Here is a 21085-nt window from a genome sequence, read left to right on the forward strand (position 1 = left end):
GATTGGAGGGCCTTCCGCCCACGAATCTTACCACCGCGAGTGAATGAGCATCCAAACAGACGGAGGACATCGTAGTGAGCGATGAGAAATAGCCAAGATCCACCTGACAATGCAGATCCCGTTCCCTGGCGGGAAGCTTAAAAGAAAAAGAAAGAAAAATTCAAGCACAAATCCTGCATGGAAGCTAAATGGACGGAATATGTTGGCTGTAAAGATACATGAGAGGAACTTACGGATGTATGTACGGAGTAGTATAAGAAGCATAATAAAGCGAAACGCACGTCTCTCCATGACTCGTCCATGAGACACACCTGGAGGCACACCTGGAGGCACACCCAGGCAGCTCACAAGCAGCCTGGTTGGAACTTACGCTGTCGATGTGGCCGATGTCTCTCATCAGCGGATGCGGCACCGCCAGTGGTGGGGCATGCGACTCACGGCACCGAGGCGGCCCTAAAAATAGCCACTCAGCTTACCATCGCGATCGACCGACAATTTGACACTGACAGACAGCCTTATCAAACTATCGTCAGACTGACCGCGTCGCAGCTTGAAACGCAACAACGGTGGCCAGGGACAACGCAACCTGGCCGCCAAGTGGTTTGACGGCCCTGACCCAGGTAGTTGTTGGCAGTGAATGTGTCCGTTTTACTCGCCGGGACAGCATGCCCTTGCCGAAACGCCCAATTTCCTGGATCACGCAAAGTGACGTGATGTTGCAAAGTGGCATGGTGATGTTTTTCTTTTTCTTTTATGGCCAAAGCGACGAGGAGTTGTTGTGCTATACGGAGTGCGAAGTAGCAACTGTCTGAGACAGATAATTCGAAAGGGGAAGCGCTCGAAAATGAGTTCATCACTCTTTGGCCATCAAATCGGAACGGAGGTCAACCGCGTGATAGACAGGACGATCGTGCTGAGAGTGAGATTAGTGGCAAGATGGTCATTGCTCTGAGACCTGTTACTGTCCTTCTAAGTGTTAGCAAAAGCAGGACCCGCAGTTTCCATTCAAATGTGGATGTGCCGAGGTTTGCTGGAAAATTCCCAAAAATGTTTATATCTCTTATTTGTGCGCCGATCAAACACTTGTGCTGCTTTACTCCAATATCTCTGACCCTGAAAATGAAAAGAAACGAGGAGAGAAAAATATATCGAATCGAATCGAATCGAACCGAGGGAAAATAAGCGAGTGAGAATGAGAGAGCCTGGGAAACTTTGAAAATAATCTGAAACAAACCCCCTTCTAACTCTACGCAGCATACCTAACTAGTACCTGCCTCCTTGACAATAAGAGCTTCATATTCCCTGTACGACATTTCTCACCAACCCCGCCATGGCCACCATGACCTCTTCTTCCGCTGCTCCCACTGGCAGCACCCTCTGCGGGACTCCAGTCATGTACGAAATCCCCACCTTAGATGCGGCCTGCGCTGTCCCCAACAATACCCAAACCATAGCTTCCATGAGGGACTGCTGCAAGCACGCAAATGTCACTTCCTACGACGGTGGCTGTGCTCTCGTCTGTCTTGCGATCGGCCAATCTGTAGGACAGCTCACAAAATGCTTGTATTCCACTGGAGTGCCATACAACCAAGTGTGGTGCAACATGCTGCCGAACGCGACGGCTACGGGTGTGTCTCCTGCGCAAACGAGCACGGGCACAGGTACGGTCAGGCCCTCCTCGACGCAAAGTCCAGGTACAGCCGCTTCCCTGTATATGCCGGGATATGTTCAGTCGGGACCGACGAAGTTGGGACTTGCGGTTTGCTTGGTTGCGATTCCGGCCTTCATTGGTGGGATGATGTTTTGAAGGAACATTTATCTGAAAATTTTGAATTGTGATTTTCTGTTTCTTTTTTCTTTTTCTTTTCTTTTTCTATTTATTTCTTTCTAGCCCTTTTTTTTTTTTTTTTTTTTTTTTTTTTTTTTTTTTTTTTTTTTTTTTTTTCCCCTGATACCTGATTCAGGTACAGTGCCGGTTACAGGGATCTATATACTTTCATCTGTTTACATATTTGTCATTTTGCGCATGCATAATTGTAACTACAAAATTTTTTATTATTTTATTAATTTATATCAATTAATATTCTGTTAGAGAAACTCCTTCATTCAGGTCCAGCGAATAATTCCGGGGGTAAATCCGTAGGTCAAGTCGAGGCGCAGAAAAACAACTAGTAGCACAATGTAGATCCTGTGTGCCAGGGGTCAATCAATACTAATATGTAGCAAAATATTGAGCCCGTGAAGCAGGAGGCCGCTTATTGATGTCTTCGCCGTATGAAGCCTTGTAGTCACAATTCTCATCGAACTCGAAGACCCTCCTCTTCTTGACAAACTGCGCTCTATCTGTGAATACGTAAAAAAATGTAAACCCCACAGAAATGCCAAAACTGTGTTAACTACTGTATTTAGTGATTACTCATACATGATCTACAACGAATTTAGATGCTTCAACTGTTAAATTCCGCACAATATCCCTCCAAGGAAGGGCGGTCAATTTACAGCATCGCCTTGGGCATTTGCTTCATAGCCTGTCTAACGCCTAAATCTGCCAAAACCTCCTCCGCACCACCAAGAATCGCATCGAACTTGTAAGTACGGTGGAACTGCTCCACAACTCTGCCCATTCCAGTCTGCGTTATGCCCCGGCCACCAAAGATATTAACGGCATCGTCTGCAATCTCATGCGCGCAGCGCGTCGAATACGACTTGAGAAGTCCAATGGGACCACCAAGGTGCCTCGATCGCTCTCCATAGCTCATGCTGCACATTTGATACGTGATGGTTTCCAGCCAGGACTGCGACGCCTCGACAAGAGAGATCATCTTGGCCAATTTCTGTCGGATGACGGGCTGGTTGATAAGGGGTTTGCCGAAGACGATTCTCTGGTTCGCCCACTTGAGACACTCTTCAACGATGGTGCGGCACCAGCGGGTGACGCCGCAGGTCATCGCCCAGCGCTCGTGATTGAAATTGCTCATGATCACGATGAAGCCCTTGTGTTCTTCGCCGAGCAAATTTTCAACGCGGACCTTGACGTTGTCGAATTGGATAAAGGCCGTGGCTGCAGTGGTGGAGTAGGAGGTTTTGATCCGCTTGGTCTCAACGTTATTGTCGCGGGGGATGAGGATGACGGAGTATCCCTTGTCAGTCCTGCAAGCTGTAACGAAGTAATCCGCCCACATGCCGTTGGTTATCCATTTCTTCGTGCCTGAAGCGAGTAGGATTAGATATTAGCTCTCAGAGACCAAGAGAGAAGAATAGAGCAGGCATTCTCTGAGAGGCACAAATTTGCTTAATTACGTACCATTGATTATATAGTGCTTGCCATCAGGAGTTTTCTCCGCTGTTGTGCGGATACCCGCCACATCGGATCCAGCAAACGCTTCCGTGACGGCCAGGCACATAAATTTCTTCCCAGACAAGCACTCTTCCGTGACCCTGTCGCGGAGATCCTTATTCTTCAGCCACTGCCGTACGGCAGACAAAGAAATCATCATGCCAGCCATGTTACCGTCCTGGAACCCTCGAGCATTTGCCCGCGCCAGCTCCTGCGCAACTATAAGGTCATGGAAGTAATCAAACTCTTCTCCCTTCACACCACCAAGAAGCTTCCGTCCGTGTAGATGAGGCCCCGGTCCCAACCGCATTGCGAGCAAATTTGTCTCCGCCATCTTGTCCACGAGCGCTTGTGAGATATACGTACCATCAATCTCCTTCTCCTGCGCTTCCGGATACACGTGTATATCAACAAACTCCCGCACGGCCTTTCGTAACCTGCGATGCGACTCATTATAGTAAGGACTCTTGTAGATCGGGGATAGCCAGACTGGTTCCCCATATGGAACCTTGCTGAGATCGCCAGGCTGCGGGTCCACCACTTCAGGCACTTCGTTCTCGACAGTGCCGATGCAAAGGTTGGCATATTTCTGCAGCACCTCGTGTCTGTGCAGGTTGTAGAAAGCGGTCGTAGCGTCTGTGCCGGCAATCTGGGTGAGAACGACATTTCCACCCGGGTGCGCATCGAGGAAGTCGGTCAAATCATAGACTTTATGGTCGATAATACACCAGCACGAGTCCTCCGTGTTATTTTTGGCAACTTCCTGACGCGATATCTTCCTGTTTGCTGCGTTGGATGCCATCCCAGTTCACTTGGTTCAAGGCGGGTCCGCTAGTGTGGCAGAAGCAATAGATGATTTTGCTGCTTATGAGATCAACCAACTTGTCAAATGCTGAGTTTTCCAGATTATCTCACTGGAGGTTGGTGTTACTTATGTTTCGTCCGAGGGCACTCTCTGTTGAAGGGATCGGATACTACCATCTTTGCGTCAGAGACCACGGATAGCAAGTAGCTTCGAGGCGCGGTGCCTCGGCTCCACGATTTAAGTGTGGATCCCGCTCAACCACTGACATCACTCGTATTTATACCTCGGCAGCCTATAGCAACATTTGATTCTTTCAAATATTTAATCAAGAATTCATTTCCAGTTTTTATATTGAATAAAAGTTTTAAATTTAACTGTTTCAATTCAAATTTCTCTCTCAATCTCAATCTTAACTTTTGTATGTTTTGCTAAGATCCCAAGGTGCGGGCTTCAAAGCAAAAATAGTTGCATTTCCCTTGAAGCTTGGCGATTTCCCGATTCCACCTAGTTCTCTCACCACAGTATCCTGCTGTGGTAGCCTGGCAAGCACCGTAAACTCTGATGCCGATTTAACGGCTGAACAGTTGTATCTGAGGCGGAGCCCCCATGCCTTTCCGTTGATTGGCTTGGTAGGCTGTGGTGTCAAGAAAAATTCTGGGATCCCTCCATGAACAGGGAGCGAGTTTGGTAAACTCGCGAACTGAGGGTATTTATCACGATTTACAAATGGAGGTGTATATATAATACCCATGCCAGGAACTGTGACAGGTGCAGCAGTCCTCCATGCATTGCCTCCGCGGCCGGCAGTTTGACCAGTGTCACGACTGTTAAAATTCTCCCGTGTGCGACCGCTTACCATGGGATTTCATCGCTATTGACATATCCATCAGCAAGCTGCATGCAAATTCCAGATAGTGGAATTGCAATCGATCCGAGAATGCTAATAAAAGCGAGGAGGTTCCATAGCCTATGAGTTCCTGGGTGCCTTCCGGCGAGGAGTCTAGAAATAGAGCCGAGCCAGCCGTTGGGGCCGGCCCAACTACCGCTACTATGCATTAAAATGACCATGGCATTTCCAGCTTGCCAGAACGGATGTTGCAGCATGGCGACCTCAACAACCTTCTAATCCATATTTGCTAAGGCCTAGCCCAAACACTGCAATTATGAACCACGCGTAATATATCAGGATCTCGTTCTCGCTTCCATAATTGACAATATCACGCTTCCGCAACAGGTTTAACGAAATGAACACCCAGAATCCAGTGATGACAAGAGGCATCAGAATTCCAGCTAGCGTTCGGGTGTAGTATCGAGTGAGTTTGTAACAGCGGCCGGGCGGGCTATCCGGAGTGAAGGGTGGTGATTCGAGTTTATCATGCTCGATCAGAGGTTGCGAGCTCGTCGCCGTCCCGGGAGAGTCATTCACGGAACACACATAATCGGTACTCCTTTCGAGATCCAATTCCTCTGGCACTTTCCTTGTATGAGTCCGTTTCTGTTCTTCGCCGTCCATGTTCCTGCAAGGTTGAAAACAAAGCGATAATTTAAGGGGTACACGGTAGACTTTGATAGTAAATCTAAAGATTTTGCCCACTTATACCTCTTTCATGTGAAGCCCTTCGGATGCTGGTCTATATATGCAATCACTGCAGTAGACAATTACAGCGTACATTCTTAGGAACTGGGGACAAAACCCGACGTCGGAACAGGTACATGTACATACATACATATACGTGTATGTCCACGGACCTGTACAGTGGGGGACTGGCCAATCAACTCTTGTCTATGCTGCTGCAGAACTGTTGGTGATGACAATGCACTCTTTTTCCACCAGGAATGCTCGCCAAACCCTTGTTACTTCAATCCAACAGCATTCATCCAGATGTTTGGTACATCCTAGTTCGTAATTCCGTGACCCTGCCATGCAGCTGAGGCGCCTCCTGTCCAATAACTGGCCCTGAGTTGATATATCTAGCAGCTGTCAAGAAGAGTTGCACAAACCCTCCAGGCACTCCAGGTTGACATACAGTAGCTGCTATATCTCCAGTACTATGATTCGGGTTAAAAAATACTGGGCAATGATTGAGCCCGTTCAAGGGGCCGGTTGCGTTGTCTGTGACCCGCTGAAACCGAAAGCCATCGACTGAAAGGGCCACATACCTATCTATGTCAGCACCGGCAATGCGAGCATAGAATGAGTGGAGGTGATATGGTGGCAATCTCGTTCTCATCTGATATCCGCAGGTTCAGCTGAGTGCACGGGCTGGCGGCTGCTGGGAGCTTGGCATCAAAATGCACGCCAAGCGTCATCTCCACTCGAAGCCGGACATGCATGCGCTTTGCATTTTGCTCACATTTTCAAGCAGCGCGGGAACGGCCAACTGACACAAAGGAAAGCGGAATTTTCTATTAATATCTGTGGGACGTCTAAGTGGTTGTATTAGCATGTAGGCAGCTGAGGCTAGTCCGTGATAGGCAGCCTGGGCCAACAATATCGTACCTGGAAAGCGGAAATGCTGAGCATATTAGATATCTCAGCCTCCGTTGCATTGCAAAAAACTGGGTGGTGTTGCATCCTTACGAGTTCGCCGACGAGATGAACGAACATGGCTGAAAGCAGCCTATCACATAACTAGGCCAGTTGGTTTGTCAATGTTGGGGAGTGCTCACTCACCGTGACCCTTGCTGGCAACGGACCGCTTCTACAGGCAATGTTCGATACCAAAACACCACCAACTACTCCCGAGGCGATATTCTCCTTAAAAAGGAATGGATATTCTGAAAGGCTAGTGCATGGTTTCAGGAAAAGCTGTGACAAACCCATTGTTAAGGTCAATCTCTATTTCAATGTTTTCTCCTCAGCCCTTTCTTGGGATGGCTGGTGGTGGCTTTTCATTGTTCCTCAGGATATCACCTATCCTCTCTCTCAATCTTGCTGCATCAAAGATTATATGAGAAGGAACAAACAAAGCCTTTATCTCTTTCATTGTCAGCCTCTCTCTGTTCTGCTATGTTGTATTCACATCTAGGATTGTATACACTTCAGACACAGGCATTATGTGCTGTTTTTATAACAAAACAGCAGCCCTTTGAATGAACAAATTCACAGAAGCAAGACAAGGGTGTGTTACGGTTTCTTGTGAAGATGGCCAGATTCCATGGTCCATATATCTCTTCCAAAGGGGAAGGGAAAGTATGGCATTTCCTCAGGATAGTCATGCTCTTCTATGAAGCCGTTTCACCCAGCTGGTGAGACAGACAAAACACAACAGGTGGTTAGAATATATCACAAACTAGTGAAGGGTAATTCCATAAATACAGCGTCGCTTCACTATCTCTTGTTTGATGATGCTGAAGGATTTTATGCCATAATGGAATATCATACCTTCTTGTCTATCTGTGACCTCATTTTCTTCCCTCTTTATCTCCAAGTCCCACCACCAACTTTCTTTCCTGATTCGAAAACGATCACAAACAGTATTCTTTGCTAATAACCAATTTTGCTGGTCAAGATGCGTTTGTTTAGAGTGCCCATATGGCTTTTCGGTGTCCAGCTGGCTGCCGCCAGATTTTGCGCGTATTTAGATCAGTACGTAGCACCCACCCCAATAGTACTCCATCTCTCCAGATGCTGATTGACGTGTTTATATGTTGTATATGATGTGCTAACCAGGATGACCCTCAAAATCTGTGTAGATGGCATAGCACCATCCTCCCAGGTAAAGAAATAACCACCGGCGTCGACTGTGCTATCATGGCTTTCGCAAATAGCAGCCTCTTCGTCGAGAGTCCATCGGGCGAGTATACCCCATTCCCCCCCATCAGTGAAATTCGAGGCCGCTTTGCAAATGGCACTAAACTGCTTATTGCAATCGGAGGCTGGGGCGATACGGCGGGATTTTCTGCATGTTCTAAAGAGGATGCTAGTAGGAAGCAGTATGCGAAAAACGTAGCGGAGATGGTTAATAAACATGGTTTCGATGGTGTTGGTATGGTATCCTCCTCTTTACCCATTTCAATATCTCTTTTTGAAAGTCGCCCCATAAACATGACAGTTTGCCTTAGGTTCTAACTGTGTGTTTCTTCTAGATATCGACTGGGAATACCCTGGGGGTAATGGACTAGACTACAAAGAGACTTCGAACTCAGCAAAAAAGAGCGAAATTGACAATTTCCCACTTTTCCTCAAGGAAATAAGAAACGCTATTGGCACGGAGAAACAACTCTCCATTGCGGTGCCTGGCAGGAAGTCAGATATGATTGCCTATACTCCCGAAAACGGGCCGGCTATCTGGGAGAGCGTAGATTTTGTCAATGTACTATTTTCTAATAAGCCATCTACCCTTACTACGTTTGAGAGAATGCTTACCGTTTTATTCAAGATTATGACTTATGACCTCATCAATCGCCGTGACAATGTGACAGCCCACCATACCAGCGAAAAGGGCTGCCTAGAGACAGTCCAGAACTACCTAGATATAAAGCTGCCTCCCGAGAAAATCAACCTGGGCTTTGCTTTCTACGCAAAGTACTTCACGCTAGACCCCAAAGCAAACTGCACTTCAGAAAAGCCGGTTGGATGTCCCATAGTCCACGGTGAATTCGAAAATGGCACAGATGCTGGCACTTCGGGCTCCGTTACGTTCGAGGTAGCCGAGATATCCCCGCCTCGTGCTCCCGTTGGAGTTTCGCCAAATGCGACTTGTGGACCTCTCAATGGGTTTCGATGCGAAGATGGGTTCTGCTGTAGTTCGGCTGGATATTGGTAAATAAAATACCCCCCTAACCCCTTTTCTTACATTTTCTCCCTATCCTCCCCCAAAAACACAGCTCCTCCCCACTACACGACGCCCCTGTGCAAACATACCACTTTCACAGAGCACCTGCCCAATGCAGTAATTGATGTCCAATTAAAATCAACAGCGGCAAGACCCCCAACACTGTAACAGCGGCTGTCAACCCAACTACGGAAAATGCGACGGAGTAGATACCGGCGGCTCGTTTCGACGCGCACGGACAAACGGGATGACCGACAGGGAGCAAGGAGGACGGTACTATGTAGACGAGCAGGCCAAGCTCTTTTGGACTTGGGAAACCACCGATCTCATCGCGAGGAAGTTTGAGCAGATTGTATGTGCGAAAAAGCTGGGTGGCGTGATGGCGTGGGGGCTTGGTCTTGATAGTTACGATTGGAATCATCTTGAGGCGGTCGAGAAAGGGATGGAGGGATATAAGGGGACGGCAGGTAATAAGACGTCATACCGGTAGATGTTTTCCTTTGTATGGCAAGTTGCAAAATGTTTGCTTGGTGTTGTTTTTTTATTCCTTTTTCCCCATCTCTTAGTACTTCCGTCATGTATCTGGTACGGGGAAAAGGGGCAAGAGGAATTATTTCTCTGGTTGTACTGTTAGCATCATTTATAGCATTGCTAAGTCAGGATTGCCTGTAGGCTCTTTTACAATGCTTCTGCTGCATTTCATTGAGTATTCTGGCTGTTTGATGCTGCGACCTAATATGAAATACTTTCATTGAATAGCACAGGGGCAATCAATGCACACACATATTGAATTTTGAATAGGAAAATCACAGTTATTGTCATCCCTCTCAAGTGTTGTTAGTGAGACCTAACTTCTTCAACACTACAAACTCCACAACTGAAAACAACTTTGTTAGCATCAGAATACATTGTCATCATTCATCTTTAGGTCTCTTGTTCTCTGATATTCCCTTATTCATCAAACATCTAGATTTGAGCAAAAACACACTTCTGCGGTTCTCATCAGAAGTGAAGGATGCTTCTTAACCCAGCCAGTCTCCGCACAGAGTTCAGAGCACGAAACATTAGAAATGACATTGTGAGTGAGTCCTTATATACTTCTCACATCAGCATGGGCAGGGGGACCATGCTGACATCCCATACCCTTATGTTCAGCAAGAGGCAAAAAGAAACAGTGACCGTCCCAAGAAAAGATACTGGTTCAAAAAGATCATGATGAAGCTCTGGCGCCCATTGGGCGAAATCACCCTTTTGAATACAATCAAAGAGAAGGTCTGTATTCTTTGCTTCCAATTCATTGGGGTTCTTCTCCTAGGCTGTATAAAAAGAATACTAACTCGCTTCCCACCCCTGAAGCGTCGCGAGAAACGAGCTGCCAGAGGACCATATCAGCCAGCCCCGATGCACACTGAGTATCAGTACGTTTACGCAGATGTACCTTCAAGTACCTCTGAGCTCGAACATGATATCGACAATGACAGTAACTTGGCAAATGAAAGAGAGAGTTTGGCATCAGACGCGTCGTCGGTGAGGGAAGAAGACATGCTCCACCAGGACGGGTTTGATATGCTGAACAACGGGAAAGAATTTAAGAGACGAGCTGATGAGAATGGAGATTAACAATAACGATGTTTGGTTCGTTGGGCGTCTCTGTAGATAACCTTCTCCTCCGCGGTGTTCTCCTTCAAATAGAACAATAAGTGACAGGAGAGACGCATACTAATGTGTCTTGGGATGATAAGCGAAACCCAGTGGCCGGAGTGTTTGTATTTCTCGCGTAAGCAACATTTTGTGGGGATGTGCAAGTTTCTGATTTGAAACAACTTGAATACTTGGTACTGGGCACTGGATGATGGGCCGATTCCTCATGGCGAAAAAAAAAAGATATGTTCATACTTGGGATGGGATGTACAGTTCATTTTTCGAACAAAGTAAATTAGAAGATTCCATATCATCACACCCAGTGGTCTGTGCAATGTTAAGAAAGAACCCTGATTACCCTTATAAAAGGTGGCAATTCCCTCTGCAAACACAGGCATATCTACAGCATCATCTTATCTCAGCATGCTCAGCCTCTCTTCTTGATATTTTCAGATTAGTGTGATCAGTTAAACTCCTTTAGACTTCTGCCAAGTTGTACTAACTTCTGAACCAATCAGTGACTTTCCATGTGCTCGCAACATAATATCTTGTAGAAAAAACAGTTTCATTTTATGTGAAAAATCAATTTCACTCATACAAAATATTCAACTGATTTTAACATCATACATCTATTCTAAATATCTGTCTGATCATTATAAAATTGTTATTTTTTGAATTCTCAATAATTATGTTATCATCTCTGATATTTTTCAATCTGTTATTTCTTTTCATTATATTATAACTGTCAATAAAAGACAATATATCTTTCAAATCCTAACACTTTCAATATCAGATACATTTCAATCAATTTTCTTGGTCAACTGAAAATGAAATCTTTCAACAATCACTACATTCTCTCAATAATTTAAATGATAAATATGAGACATCAGATAAGGATTTAACAGATTTTGAATTTTTTGATATTTTATTAAAATTTAAAATTATTGATATTAATTTTCTATAAATTTGTTCATTAACATCTCTTCATTATAATTTACAACATCTACATTTTATATTTTATAATTGATGAAAAATACTTTTAAAATTATCTTATATTATTAAAGTATTACAGTGAAGCAGTTGAGAAATACAGATCTTTATAAAGATTTAAATTTAAAGTCTAAATATCTTAACTCATCAATAATACAGCACATCTGCAAAACAATGAAAAGCATTATATTCAGCATTTTTAAAAACAGAAATATTTAATAATAATCAACATTATATTGATTTATTTAAACAAAAGTTGAAATATTTTATTGATATTTTATTTTTACAAAATTCAATCATGATTCTGATTTGAATATTCTTGATTTTCAAACTGCTTTTCAGATCATTCAAATCAATGCATCAATCTGATTTAATTTATTTATTTCTATTTTAAAAAATAAACACATCAATTGAAAGAGTTATGAATGGGACTCAGATGAAACAACATTTATTAAATAATTATTTGTTATTATAAATATTATGTATCATTCATATTTTTTGAAAAACTTGAACTTCTTCAGCTTTATTCTCTCTGTATATTTTCATAACTCAGAAGTAAAATGATAAGTAATAGAAATCCTTTTTAATTTTGAACGTTATTATAATTATATAATGAGAAATAGATTGATAATAAAAATTGTTAAATAAAAGAAAATATAATTTGATATTTTTAATTTATTAATATTTCTATTTAATTTTTCAACCTTTTAATAAAAATTAATAATCTTTATTATTTTTTAATATATTTTTTAAACTTTTATCAAGTTCTGAGTCAATCATTTGATTAATTTTTATTGTTAGATTAAATTTCAACAGCTTGTCAAAGATCTTTGGGCTGTTATAATCTACAACAATATGAATTTCAAAAAAACTATATAAAACAAAACAATTAACGTAATCGATAAGCGAGCGAGCCACATAAGCAAGCGAGCCACTTCCCACCTGCCATACAACAAGAATGCTTTTCAACAAAAATGTCAACCACTCAAAGAAATAAAGTCTCTGCTCAAGAAGGAAGGCTTCTTTTAGCCATTCAAGCACTTAAAAATGATCAAATTTCAAGCATACGAGCTGCAGCAAAGCTGTATGATGTCCCTCGCTCAACCCTCACTCACCGTGTCTCTGGTCGTACAGCACGCGTGGACATTCCCCAAAAGAACCGAAAACTTAGCCTTACAGAAGAAGAATCACTTGTTCAATGGATTCTAGCCATGGATGAGCGAGGTCAGCCACCCCGGGTTGCAGCTGTACGAGAAATGGCCAATCTCCTTCTTGCCAGTCGAGGAATCAACCCCTCACCCACAGTGGGTGAATGCTGGGTACGAAACTTTGTCAATCGCTATGAAGAGCTGAAATCCAAGTTCTCCCGCAAGTACGACCATCAACGTGCACTATGTGAAGATCCTGAGGTTATCCGTGGGTGGTTTAAGCTTGTACAAAACACCATTGCAAAGTATGGGATTCTGGAAGAGGATATCTACAACTTTGATGAGACAGGCTTTCAGATGGGGGTTATTGGGACTGTCAGAGTGGTGACTGGATCTGAAAGAGCTAGGAATCCCAAGCTTGTACAGCCTGGAGATCGGGAATGGGTGACTGTTATTGCTGGGGTCAATGCAATGGGCTGGGCTCTCCGTACAATGATTATCCTCAAGGGAAAGATGCATCAGTCCTCTTGGTATGAGACTGAAGGGCTGCCGCATGACTGGGTGATTGGAGTCAGTGAGAATGGCTGGACCACTGACCAGCTGGGCTTGTACTGGCTGAAAGAGGTGTTCAACAAGGAGACTCTACCCCGTACAAAGGGCAGATACCGACTGCTGATTCTAGACTGGCACTGAAGCCATGCCTCAGCTGAATTTGATCAATTCTGCTCTGAGAATCAGATCATTGCTCTCTACATGCCACCACATTCCTCTCATCTTCTTCAGCCACTGGATGTTGGGTGCTTCTCCCCATTGAAGACTGCATATGGACGACAGGTGGAGAATCAGATGCGGCTTGGGATCAATCATATTGACAAGGAGGAGTTTCTGGCCCTATATCCTGCAGCTCAGATGCAGGCTCTGACTGAGAACAACATCAAGAGCAGTTTCAGGGCAGCTGGGCTGGTTCCATACAATCCTGAGCAGGTTCTCTCGCGCCTTAATACCACAATGCATACCCCCACCCCACCTGGGACCTCTCATAGCTCTCAGGCCTCCTGGGCCACTGCTACACCACATAATATACACCAGCTAGAGCAGCAGACTAAGAAAGTTAAAGGATATATTAAGCACCGTACGCAGAGCCCACCCAGCCCAACTGATCGTGCCCTAAATCAGCTGGTCAAGGGATGTCAAATGGCAATGCATAGTGCTGCTATTCTAGCAGCTGAAAATAGGGAGTTAAGGGCTACAAATGCTAAACAAAAGAGAAAGAGGCCGTACATATGTAGCCCAAGAGGGAGCTTTGGGGGTGGAAGAAGGCTTGGATCGCGTACGAAGCATCAATGAATGGGAAAGAGGGGTGGTTGAGGCTGCTGAGTCCCAACCACGAAGACGTGCAGCACCACAGTGTAGTGTATGTGGGATTATTGGGCATACTGCCCGTACATGCTCTAAACGTACAGGAAATAATTGATAATATCAGTTTGTTAATTTTGGGTTGTATTCAGGACTTGAAGAGCATTCTTGTTGTATGGCAGGTGGGAAGTGGCTCGCTTGCTTATGTGGCTCGCTCGCTTATCGATTACGTTATGCAGTCAGTGATTATGTAATAGACGCAACAAAGATATCTATATTAGAAAATAGATACGTGGTGATAGATACGTGGCGATAGAAAGGCACAGAACAATCAATTGTGATGAATGTAGTGTGATGGCAATATTATCTATATAATGCTCACTGATATCCATGGATTTTAGAAGATCAGTAGATTAACTTGAACAATAGAAAATGCTATCTTTTTAATATCTTTTATGCATACTTCACATTACTTTTGTAATTACTTTTATAGCTCATCTCTTACAATTCTAATCACTCTAAATCTTATTTGAGTGATCTGTTGTTACACACACCTACAACAAAACACGCAACATTAATTAAAATATATAAAATGATTTCAATATATACAAGATCTTTTGAAAATCAATCTGAATCTTCTACCATCTCTGATAATCACAATGCCTGATTGCAACAGTTAAACAATCAAATTTATAAACAAGAGCAACAGCTAGCTATTCTGCATGCACAACAATATTTCAATAAGTTGAAAATATAGATTCATAAAGATACTTTTATTGAGTTTCAATTAATTTAGAATATCACTACAGAATCACTGCAAAATTGATCTGCAGATAATATGACTGATGATAGTGAAACATCACTAAGATTGAAGATTAAGAATTACTATTGATAAAAAAATATATTAGAATTTAAAAATTATAAAAATCACATCTTGACTTTCTTTAAATATCATCATTGATATTATCAAAAAAAAAGAACACAAGATAAACGACATCAAACTCTATCTTGATATTCATATTAAGCAGAAGTGGTTGAATTTTGTATCAATATATAAGAAACATGAAGAAGCAACATCACTAACATTCAACAATATATTATAACATTTAAAGATGTAAATTAATGATCCACAGAATCAGCATCGATTAACAAGTTAAAGATTTTAAAATGTTAAACAACAGAAATGGCAATTGATACATAACTTTTCTAAATATTTTAAAAATTAAAAGTATTATTTATCTTCATACAATGAAGAATAGAGAATGAATAATCTGTGTAGTAAAGCATTGAAAATGCTACACACTGAATTCAACTGTTGAAATCAAGAATTTCAGAACTATAAAGAGTTGCTTTAAACTTTACAAACCTTCAAGAAAAATATATTTGTGAGGGGTGATGACAGTGTGAAGAGTGAATAGTAGAAGATAGTATATAGTGTAGTGGAAAATAGTAATAATAATTATAGTAGTAATGTAGTTGAAGTTGTAGTTAATCGCTATAGAGGAAAAGAAAGAGAAAGAAGATGTATGAAATACATATATCTATATATATATACATATAGAAATAGTGGTAGTGAGAGTATAATAGAAAGAGGTAAAAATAGATGAAGATATAAACAAAGATAATATAATAATAAGAAAATAATAAATGAGTGTATTACAATTGCCTCTCTTTTTTATAAAAGCTGCCCTCAGCAATTGTATAGATTGTTTGTTAGTAGATATTTGCATTTCCATATTGTAAGTGCTGCTTGTTGATAGCAGTGTATTAATCGCGTCCTCCTAATAACTTGTATACACATTGTATTGATTTTTCAATGAGATAGAATTGATGGATTCTTTGATTGCTAGAGGGTTATGTATAGAGAAATAAAAAGAATTCCTTTTTTTTTTAAAAAATTTCTCTTATTTTTTAATTTGATCATCATTAAAACTCTTTGCTCTTCTGCTGTGATTTTTCATTTTTAATTCAATAAAATTTTTGTTCTTCCTTTCTTTCTCTTTTATTGAAATGAACTCTTTTAAATGTTTTAATTTTAAATAAATTGTTCTTCAAATGCTTATCACATATTATTGTTGATGTTTTCTGTTAATGATGTTATTAATGTGATCACATATTTTACTAACTTGTTTCAGTATAGCATCATTCACTGTTCATTTGTTATGTTGCTCTAACTTTAACTCTAATCATATGATGTACAACAATCAGATTCCATGTGAATGTTGTGTTCTTAGATTTGAAACTGTTGATTTTTGATGTGTGTTGAAACTTAATACTTAGAAGCATTGTGAGATTTATGTCTCTGCAGAAAAATTCTGCAAATTTGTGAATATCTTTTTTTAATTTCTATTTTCTTTTTCTCTTTCTTCAAATTCGTTTTTTGAATAGATAGTAATGCTCTTAGCAATGTTGATATATTGATAATGATATTAGATGTGTGATACACCTCCTTTGAGATACATTATGCATGGGTGAGTATTTATTTTCATAGAGGTGGTGGCTGGGAAGGATATGGCCATTCATAAAAGTCGTCTTTATTATTTGATAAAATGATTGAATGCATCTTGTCTGATGATGCTGTTGTAATAGGCGCAACGGAGATATCTATATTAGGAAATAGATACGTGGCGATGGCAATATTATCTATATAATGCTCGCTGATATCCGTGGATTTTAGGAGATCAGCGATTAGCTTTGAACAATAGAGATTGCTACCTTCTTAATATCCTTTAGTGCGTACATCACACTACTCTTGTAATTACTCTTGTAGCCCATCTCTTATAGCTGTCTGCTCAGAGCAGAGCTGAGGTGAATGCTTTGTGATTTCAGTACTGAATGGTAGCTAAATCTGTAAAATTGCAGGTTTTGAAGACAGTGGTTGTATCTGATCCTTTCAGAGCAGAGGTGCTAAAGAAAGAGAAGGGTGTGAAGAAGAATGTGAGGGTTTTGAAGTTGTTGAACTTGATGAGCTCTGTAACAGAGGGGTCGATTGAGAAGGAGTTGGCTGGAGAGAAGTTGACAGAAAAGAAGCTGGCTAGAGAGTCAATGAAGAAGGTTGTGAAGGCGCTGATGACCACAGTACCATTGATGTCTGTGGAGTAGAGGAAGTGAGTTCCTCAGATGATGAAAAGGTGAGAGGAGAAGATGAGAGAAAATATTTTTATCAATCAAATGTGCTGAAAAATGAGTAAGTTGATGAGAGAGAGAAGAAGTGAGGAGATAAATGTTCTGTGAAATAGATATTTACTTATATCTCTGCACTCAAAATGAGTGCCGGTAATTTACAAACACTGAAAGGAGTATTGAGTAAGAGTAGTGGAGGGGGGGGGATGAAAGGGATGGTGGGAGGGAGAAGAGGAAATGAAAGATGAGGAGTGAATGAATTGAAGCCCTTTAGACTTTCTTTAGAACCCATTTCCTTTTTTTTTTTTTTTTTTTTTTTTTTTTTTTTTTTGTAGTTATTATACCTCTATTGAATTTTTTCCTTTTCCTCTTTTCCTTGATAAAATCCTTTTAAAAAAAATGCATTTAATTGAAGTTTGAGTGAGATTTACATTTTTAATGTTTTTCAATTTGAAATTTGTATTTCTGATATCTTTCAATTTGATATTCACACTTTTGACATTTGAAAGTATGTTGACTTTGTATTTGTCATTCATTTTCTTGTTCAAGAAAGATTTCAAATGTCTGAGTGTTTAATATGTTTTCTTTCAATTTCCATGTATCATCACTAGATCCCCAACCTGTCCATCTCACAAGATATTTCAAAGGTTTGTTTTTTCATTGTCATTTTTCAAGAATTTCTTCAACTTGATATTCTTCTTCATTGTTGACAAATTTCAGTCCTGATTTTGATAAAGCTTTATTTCTGTGATTGTATGATTTCAATAAAGAAACATGAAATACAGAATGGATGTTTCTATATAAAGATGACAGTTTCAATTTGTACACTTATTTTCTGACGGTATTCAGAGCCCGCGTGGCGCAGTTGATAAGACTGTTACCCAAGGTAGCACTGTTAGATGTGCTGTAGGTTCGAATCCTGCCGCTGGCAAGGTCCCATTTTGGGCCACTTCTTACCCATGAAGGCCCCCGTGACCAGGGGCCAAGCTTAGTGAGGCAGTGCTGACAGGGATGCTGCTTGGCAGTGATGAGGGTGGTGGCCGCTGGAAGCCGCTCTCATTAGTGCCAAGCATCTCCCCTGTCATTAGTGCTAAGCTAAGCAAGATCCGATGATTACAGAGGGTCGAGTATCCCCTCGTTCGTAGGTTTGTGCAAAATTAGCGTGGTTTCATTAGTGTATATTATACGAGATCTCATTGAATAATCAGTGTATTTTTGAGTATTCATTGGTATTAGTGTAATATATAAACCCTAATTAAGGATCCGCGTAAATAGATATTAGGATATACTATGAAATTCCGCCCAACATTGAGTTTTCAAACATAAGGGGGTATTTTGACACTCTGAACAGCCAGAATTTGATCTCTCTATCTTTTTATATTTCTGCTGGCCAATCTTTCGTTTATATTGACACCAGGCACAAACATACTGCTTTGGAAGAGGAATCCATTGATGATTTAGATTAGAATTTGATCATTCCCTTGGTAGATTATCATGAATCCCAGATGTGAATTCAAAGAGTTCCTGGTAAAGCTTCTCATGAAAGCTTATATGAGAAGGAAGATCCTTCACTGGAATCCCCTGCTGCTTCATATATAAATATTGAAGCCGGTATGCATTAATAGCTGCGGAATCAATAAGCCAGTAGAGAATAGGAAGCCAGGTGTGATAGGTGACTCTATGACTAGTATATGCTGCCTGGTATTGATTTGCTAGGTCTACCTCATTCATATGATGATTATAATCATCTATAATCAATGGGATTTTCAGCTTCTTTTGTGGTTGATCTTCAAAGACTTTTCTAACAATATTGGCATTGGTTGAGAGTTCCCCTGGGCATTTATGAGTACATTCAATAACTGCGTTCAATGAATGAATCGTAGTTAGTGCCAATACCATATTATTATCTTGCCAAGCAAGACAGAGAACATTCTCTTTTTCAATGGCATGCAGGGTATTCCAGGGTATGGAATTTGAATGCTCTCAAAGCTCACCTAGTACTGCTGGAACCTGGTTTGGATGAGTGGTTCCACATGCTCCATACCTCTGTTGATGTAGTTCTTTGAATAAAGGAACTGATGTAAAGTAGTTATTCATATAAATTGAATAGAATATGACCAGCTGTGAGATAGAGATTTCATTAGGCGTGGCATTCGGTGTAGCATTCAGGGGGGTGATATTCGGGTTGATATTAGGGCCAATATTATGGGTGATATTAGGGTCGATATTAGGGTGGCATTCAGCATGGTATTCAGCGTATTCAGCGTGGATACCATAGGAAGCCGCTTCACCAGATTCACCACCATAGGTCCGGTTTTTGTTAACATAGAGAATTGAAACATAGGCATTATACCCTGCCGGCGGCTAGACCAGGAAAAAGACCATAAATAGCTATGTTCTGCTAGGCCAAATATCTTATATCCTCAAGGAATTGGTTTATTAGACATCTTGTATGTATGTTGACTTTGTCCAAAGCATTTAACCATAATCTCATCAATGGAAATCTTAGAGCCAGGGGTATAGTATTTTCAGCATGTCATATGAAACTTAGTAGCTAATAGCTCTACCTTATACCACCAATCCTTATTTTTGGCCTCCGGGCGGCGGGCCTCATGAGGGTTAGATATATGGATATATCGTTTAATCTGTTTGAAACGCGTATGGGTCATATAGGATTGAATGGAATGAATAGAGCCTTGTTTCAGATCATTCCATTAGTATAGATCAGTTTGATGGGATTTATGAACTTCCATATAGAGAAGAATGCCTATAAAGACCTTTATCTCCACTGGATTGATATTTTTCCATGAACATTGCTGAATAGAAGGCTTTGAGAATATAGATATTTCAGAAATCTCTATATCTATATCTTGAGCTTTCTCATTCTCCTCCATTTCTGAAAGCTCTGGAGCTTCATCATCAGTATCTCTAGTATCTCTCTTTAATTTTACATAGAGATTAGTAGAATTACTGATATTTTGAAAGCATTCCTCAAAGAAGAATAAGGTAAACAGGGTGTATGGACTGCTAATATTGATATTTGCAGAAATATTGAGAATTGGATCTCATGAGGTAGGCAGTATTGGGTGGAATTTCACTGATTCTAGAGGTGGAAGTTCTGCAATAACCTCCTCAACAGGCCGTTTTCATTTTCTTAATGTTTTTATATAAACTAGAGAATAAATTAGTTAGCTAGGTCATTTGAATTGATTAATATAAGGAACTCACCATTGGATTTAGTAGGTTTCTCAGTGGATTCCACGTTCGCAGGTTTGGGGGGTTCCATATTCGCGGGTAGAGGGATAGGTGGGTGAATATATGAGAATCATGCAGGCAGGCAGACAGGCAGGGCTTCAAACGCGTTGAATTCCATACACATTCTTAAGATTTACATGGGATCTTCAATCAGTGGATCTAAATGACCAATTATTATTCATATAAAATTATATAGGATTCTATTGGTTATGCCCAGGGCGCCGGTGCAGAATTCCATACACTAATTGAAACCACGCTAATTTTGCACAAACCTACGGACGAGGGGATAGGGCGCTTATACATGCTAGCACCTGCCAAGGCCCCCGGCATTTAGGGGGCCACCCCAACAACAGGGAATGATTTTAAAAACCATCCGATTGGTTGCCTCATCAGAGAGGTAGTAGCAAACCAAACAGGACACCCTGGTAGGCGCCCTATCTTCAAGGCCTACTAGTGGTCATCTAACACTATTAGTGGGTAAAACATTGGGTGGGGTAAGCCTATGGTTAGTCCCTTACACGGGGCAAGGCCACCACGGCTGGTTGGTAGGCCAAGGGGGCAATGGGCTGAGATCGGCAACTGGAAGCCCTAGGCTATGGTGATGCCTAGAGTGGGCGGTGGCGCTTAACTAGGACCCCCAGCTGGAAGAGCC

General features: G+C 41.4%; 6 protein-coding genes across 6 annotated transcripts; 3 read left to right on the forward strand and 3 right to left on the reverse strand.

The window, feature by feature from the left end:
* Nucleotides 1-1330: 1330 nt before the first annotated feature.
* On the forward strand, nt 1331-2262 carry HCAG_05836 (predicted protein; the record flags this gene model as incomplete). The annotated part of the gene is made up of 3 exons (XM_001538181.1): nt 1331-1661; nt 2111-2139; nt 2224-2262. 3 exons carry the CDS (start codon nt 1331-1333, stop codon nt 2260-2262), a joined length of 399 nt encoding a protein of 132 aa, XP_001538231.1.
* Nucleotides 2263-2495: 233 nt separating this feature from the next.
* HCAG_05837 (hypothetical protein) lies at nt 2496-4139 on the reverse strand (the record flags this gene model as incomplete). The annotated part of the gene is made up of 3 exons (XM_001538182.1): nt 2496-3208; nt 3305-3556; nt 3704-4139. 3 exons carry the CDS (start codon nt 4137-4139, stop codon nt 2496-2498), a joined length of 1401 nt encoding a protein of 466 aa, XP_001538232.1.
* A 3515-nt stretch (nt 4140-7654) lies between these two features.
* On the forward strand, nt 7655-8911 carry HCAG_05838 (hypothetical protein; the record flags this gene model as incomplete). Its single annotated transcript, XM_001538183.1, has 3 exons — nt 7655-7731; nt 7839-8131; nt 8232-8911. 3 exons carry the CDS (start codon nt 7655-7657, stop codon nt 8909-8911), a joined length of 1050 nt encoding a protein of 349 aa, XP_001538233.1.
* A 3614-nt stretch (nt 8912-12525) lies between these two features.
* On the forward strand, nt 12526-14371 carry HCAG_05839 (hypothetical protein; the record flags this gene model as incomplete). Its single annotated transcript, XM_001538184.1, has 5 exons — nt 12526-13348; nt 13406-13831; nt 13968-14113; nt 14208-14293; nt 14344-14371. The coding sequence occupies 5 exons, from the start codon at nt 12526-12528 to the stop codon at nt 14369-14371; spliced, it is 1509 nt and encodes a 502-aa protein (XP_001538234.1).
* A 3635-nt stretch (nt 14372-18006) lies between these two features.
* On the reverse strand, nt 18007-18251 carry HCAG_05840 (predicted protein; the record flags this gene model as incomplete). The annotated part of the gene is made up of 2 exons (XM_001538185.1): nt 18007-18052; nt 18136-18251. The coding sequence occupies 2 exons, from the start codon at nt 18249-18251 to the stop codon at nt 18007-18009; spliced, it is 162 nt and encodes a 53-aa protein (XP_001538235.1).
* A 400-nt stretch (nt 18252-18651) lies between these two features.
* HCAG_05841 (predicted protein) lies at nt 18652-20464 on the reverse strand (the record flags this gene model as incomplete). The annotated part of the gene is made up of 5 exons (XM_001538186.1): nt 18652-19037; nt 19173-19542; nt 19746-19787; nt 19926-19945; nt 20407-20464. 5 exons carry the CDS (start codon nt 20462-20464, stop codon nt 18652-18654), a joined length of 876 nt encoding a protein of 291 aa, XP_001538236.1.
* Nucleotides 20465-21085: the final 621 nt, after the last annotated feature.

This window comes from Histoplasma capsulatum, genomic scaffold (assembly GCF_000149585.1).
Source record: "Histoplasma capsulatum NAm1 scaffold_7 genomic scaffold, whole genome shotgun sequence".
In the NCBI taxonomy this organism is placed as follows: Eukaryota; Fungi; Ascomycota; class Eurotiomycetes; order Onygenales; family Ajellomycetaceae; genus Histoplasma; species Histoplasma mississippiense.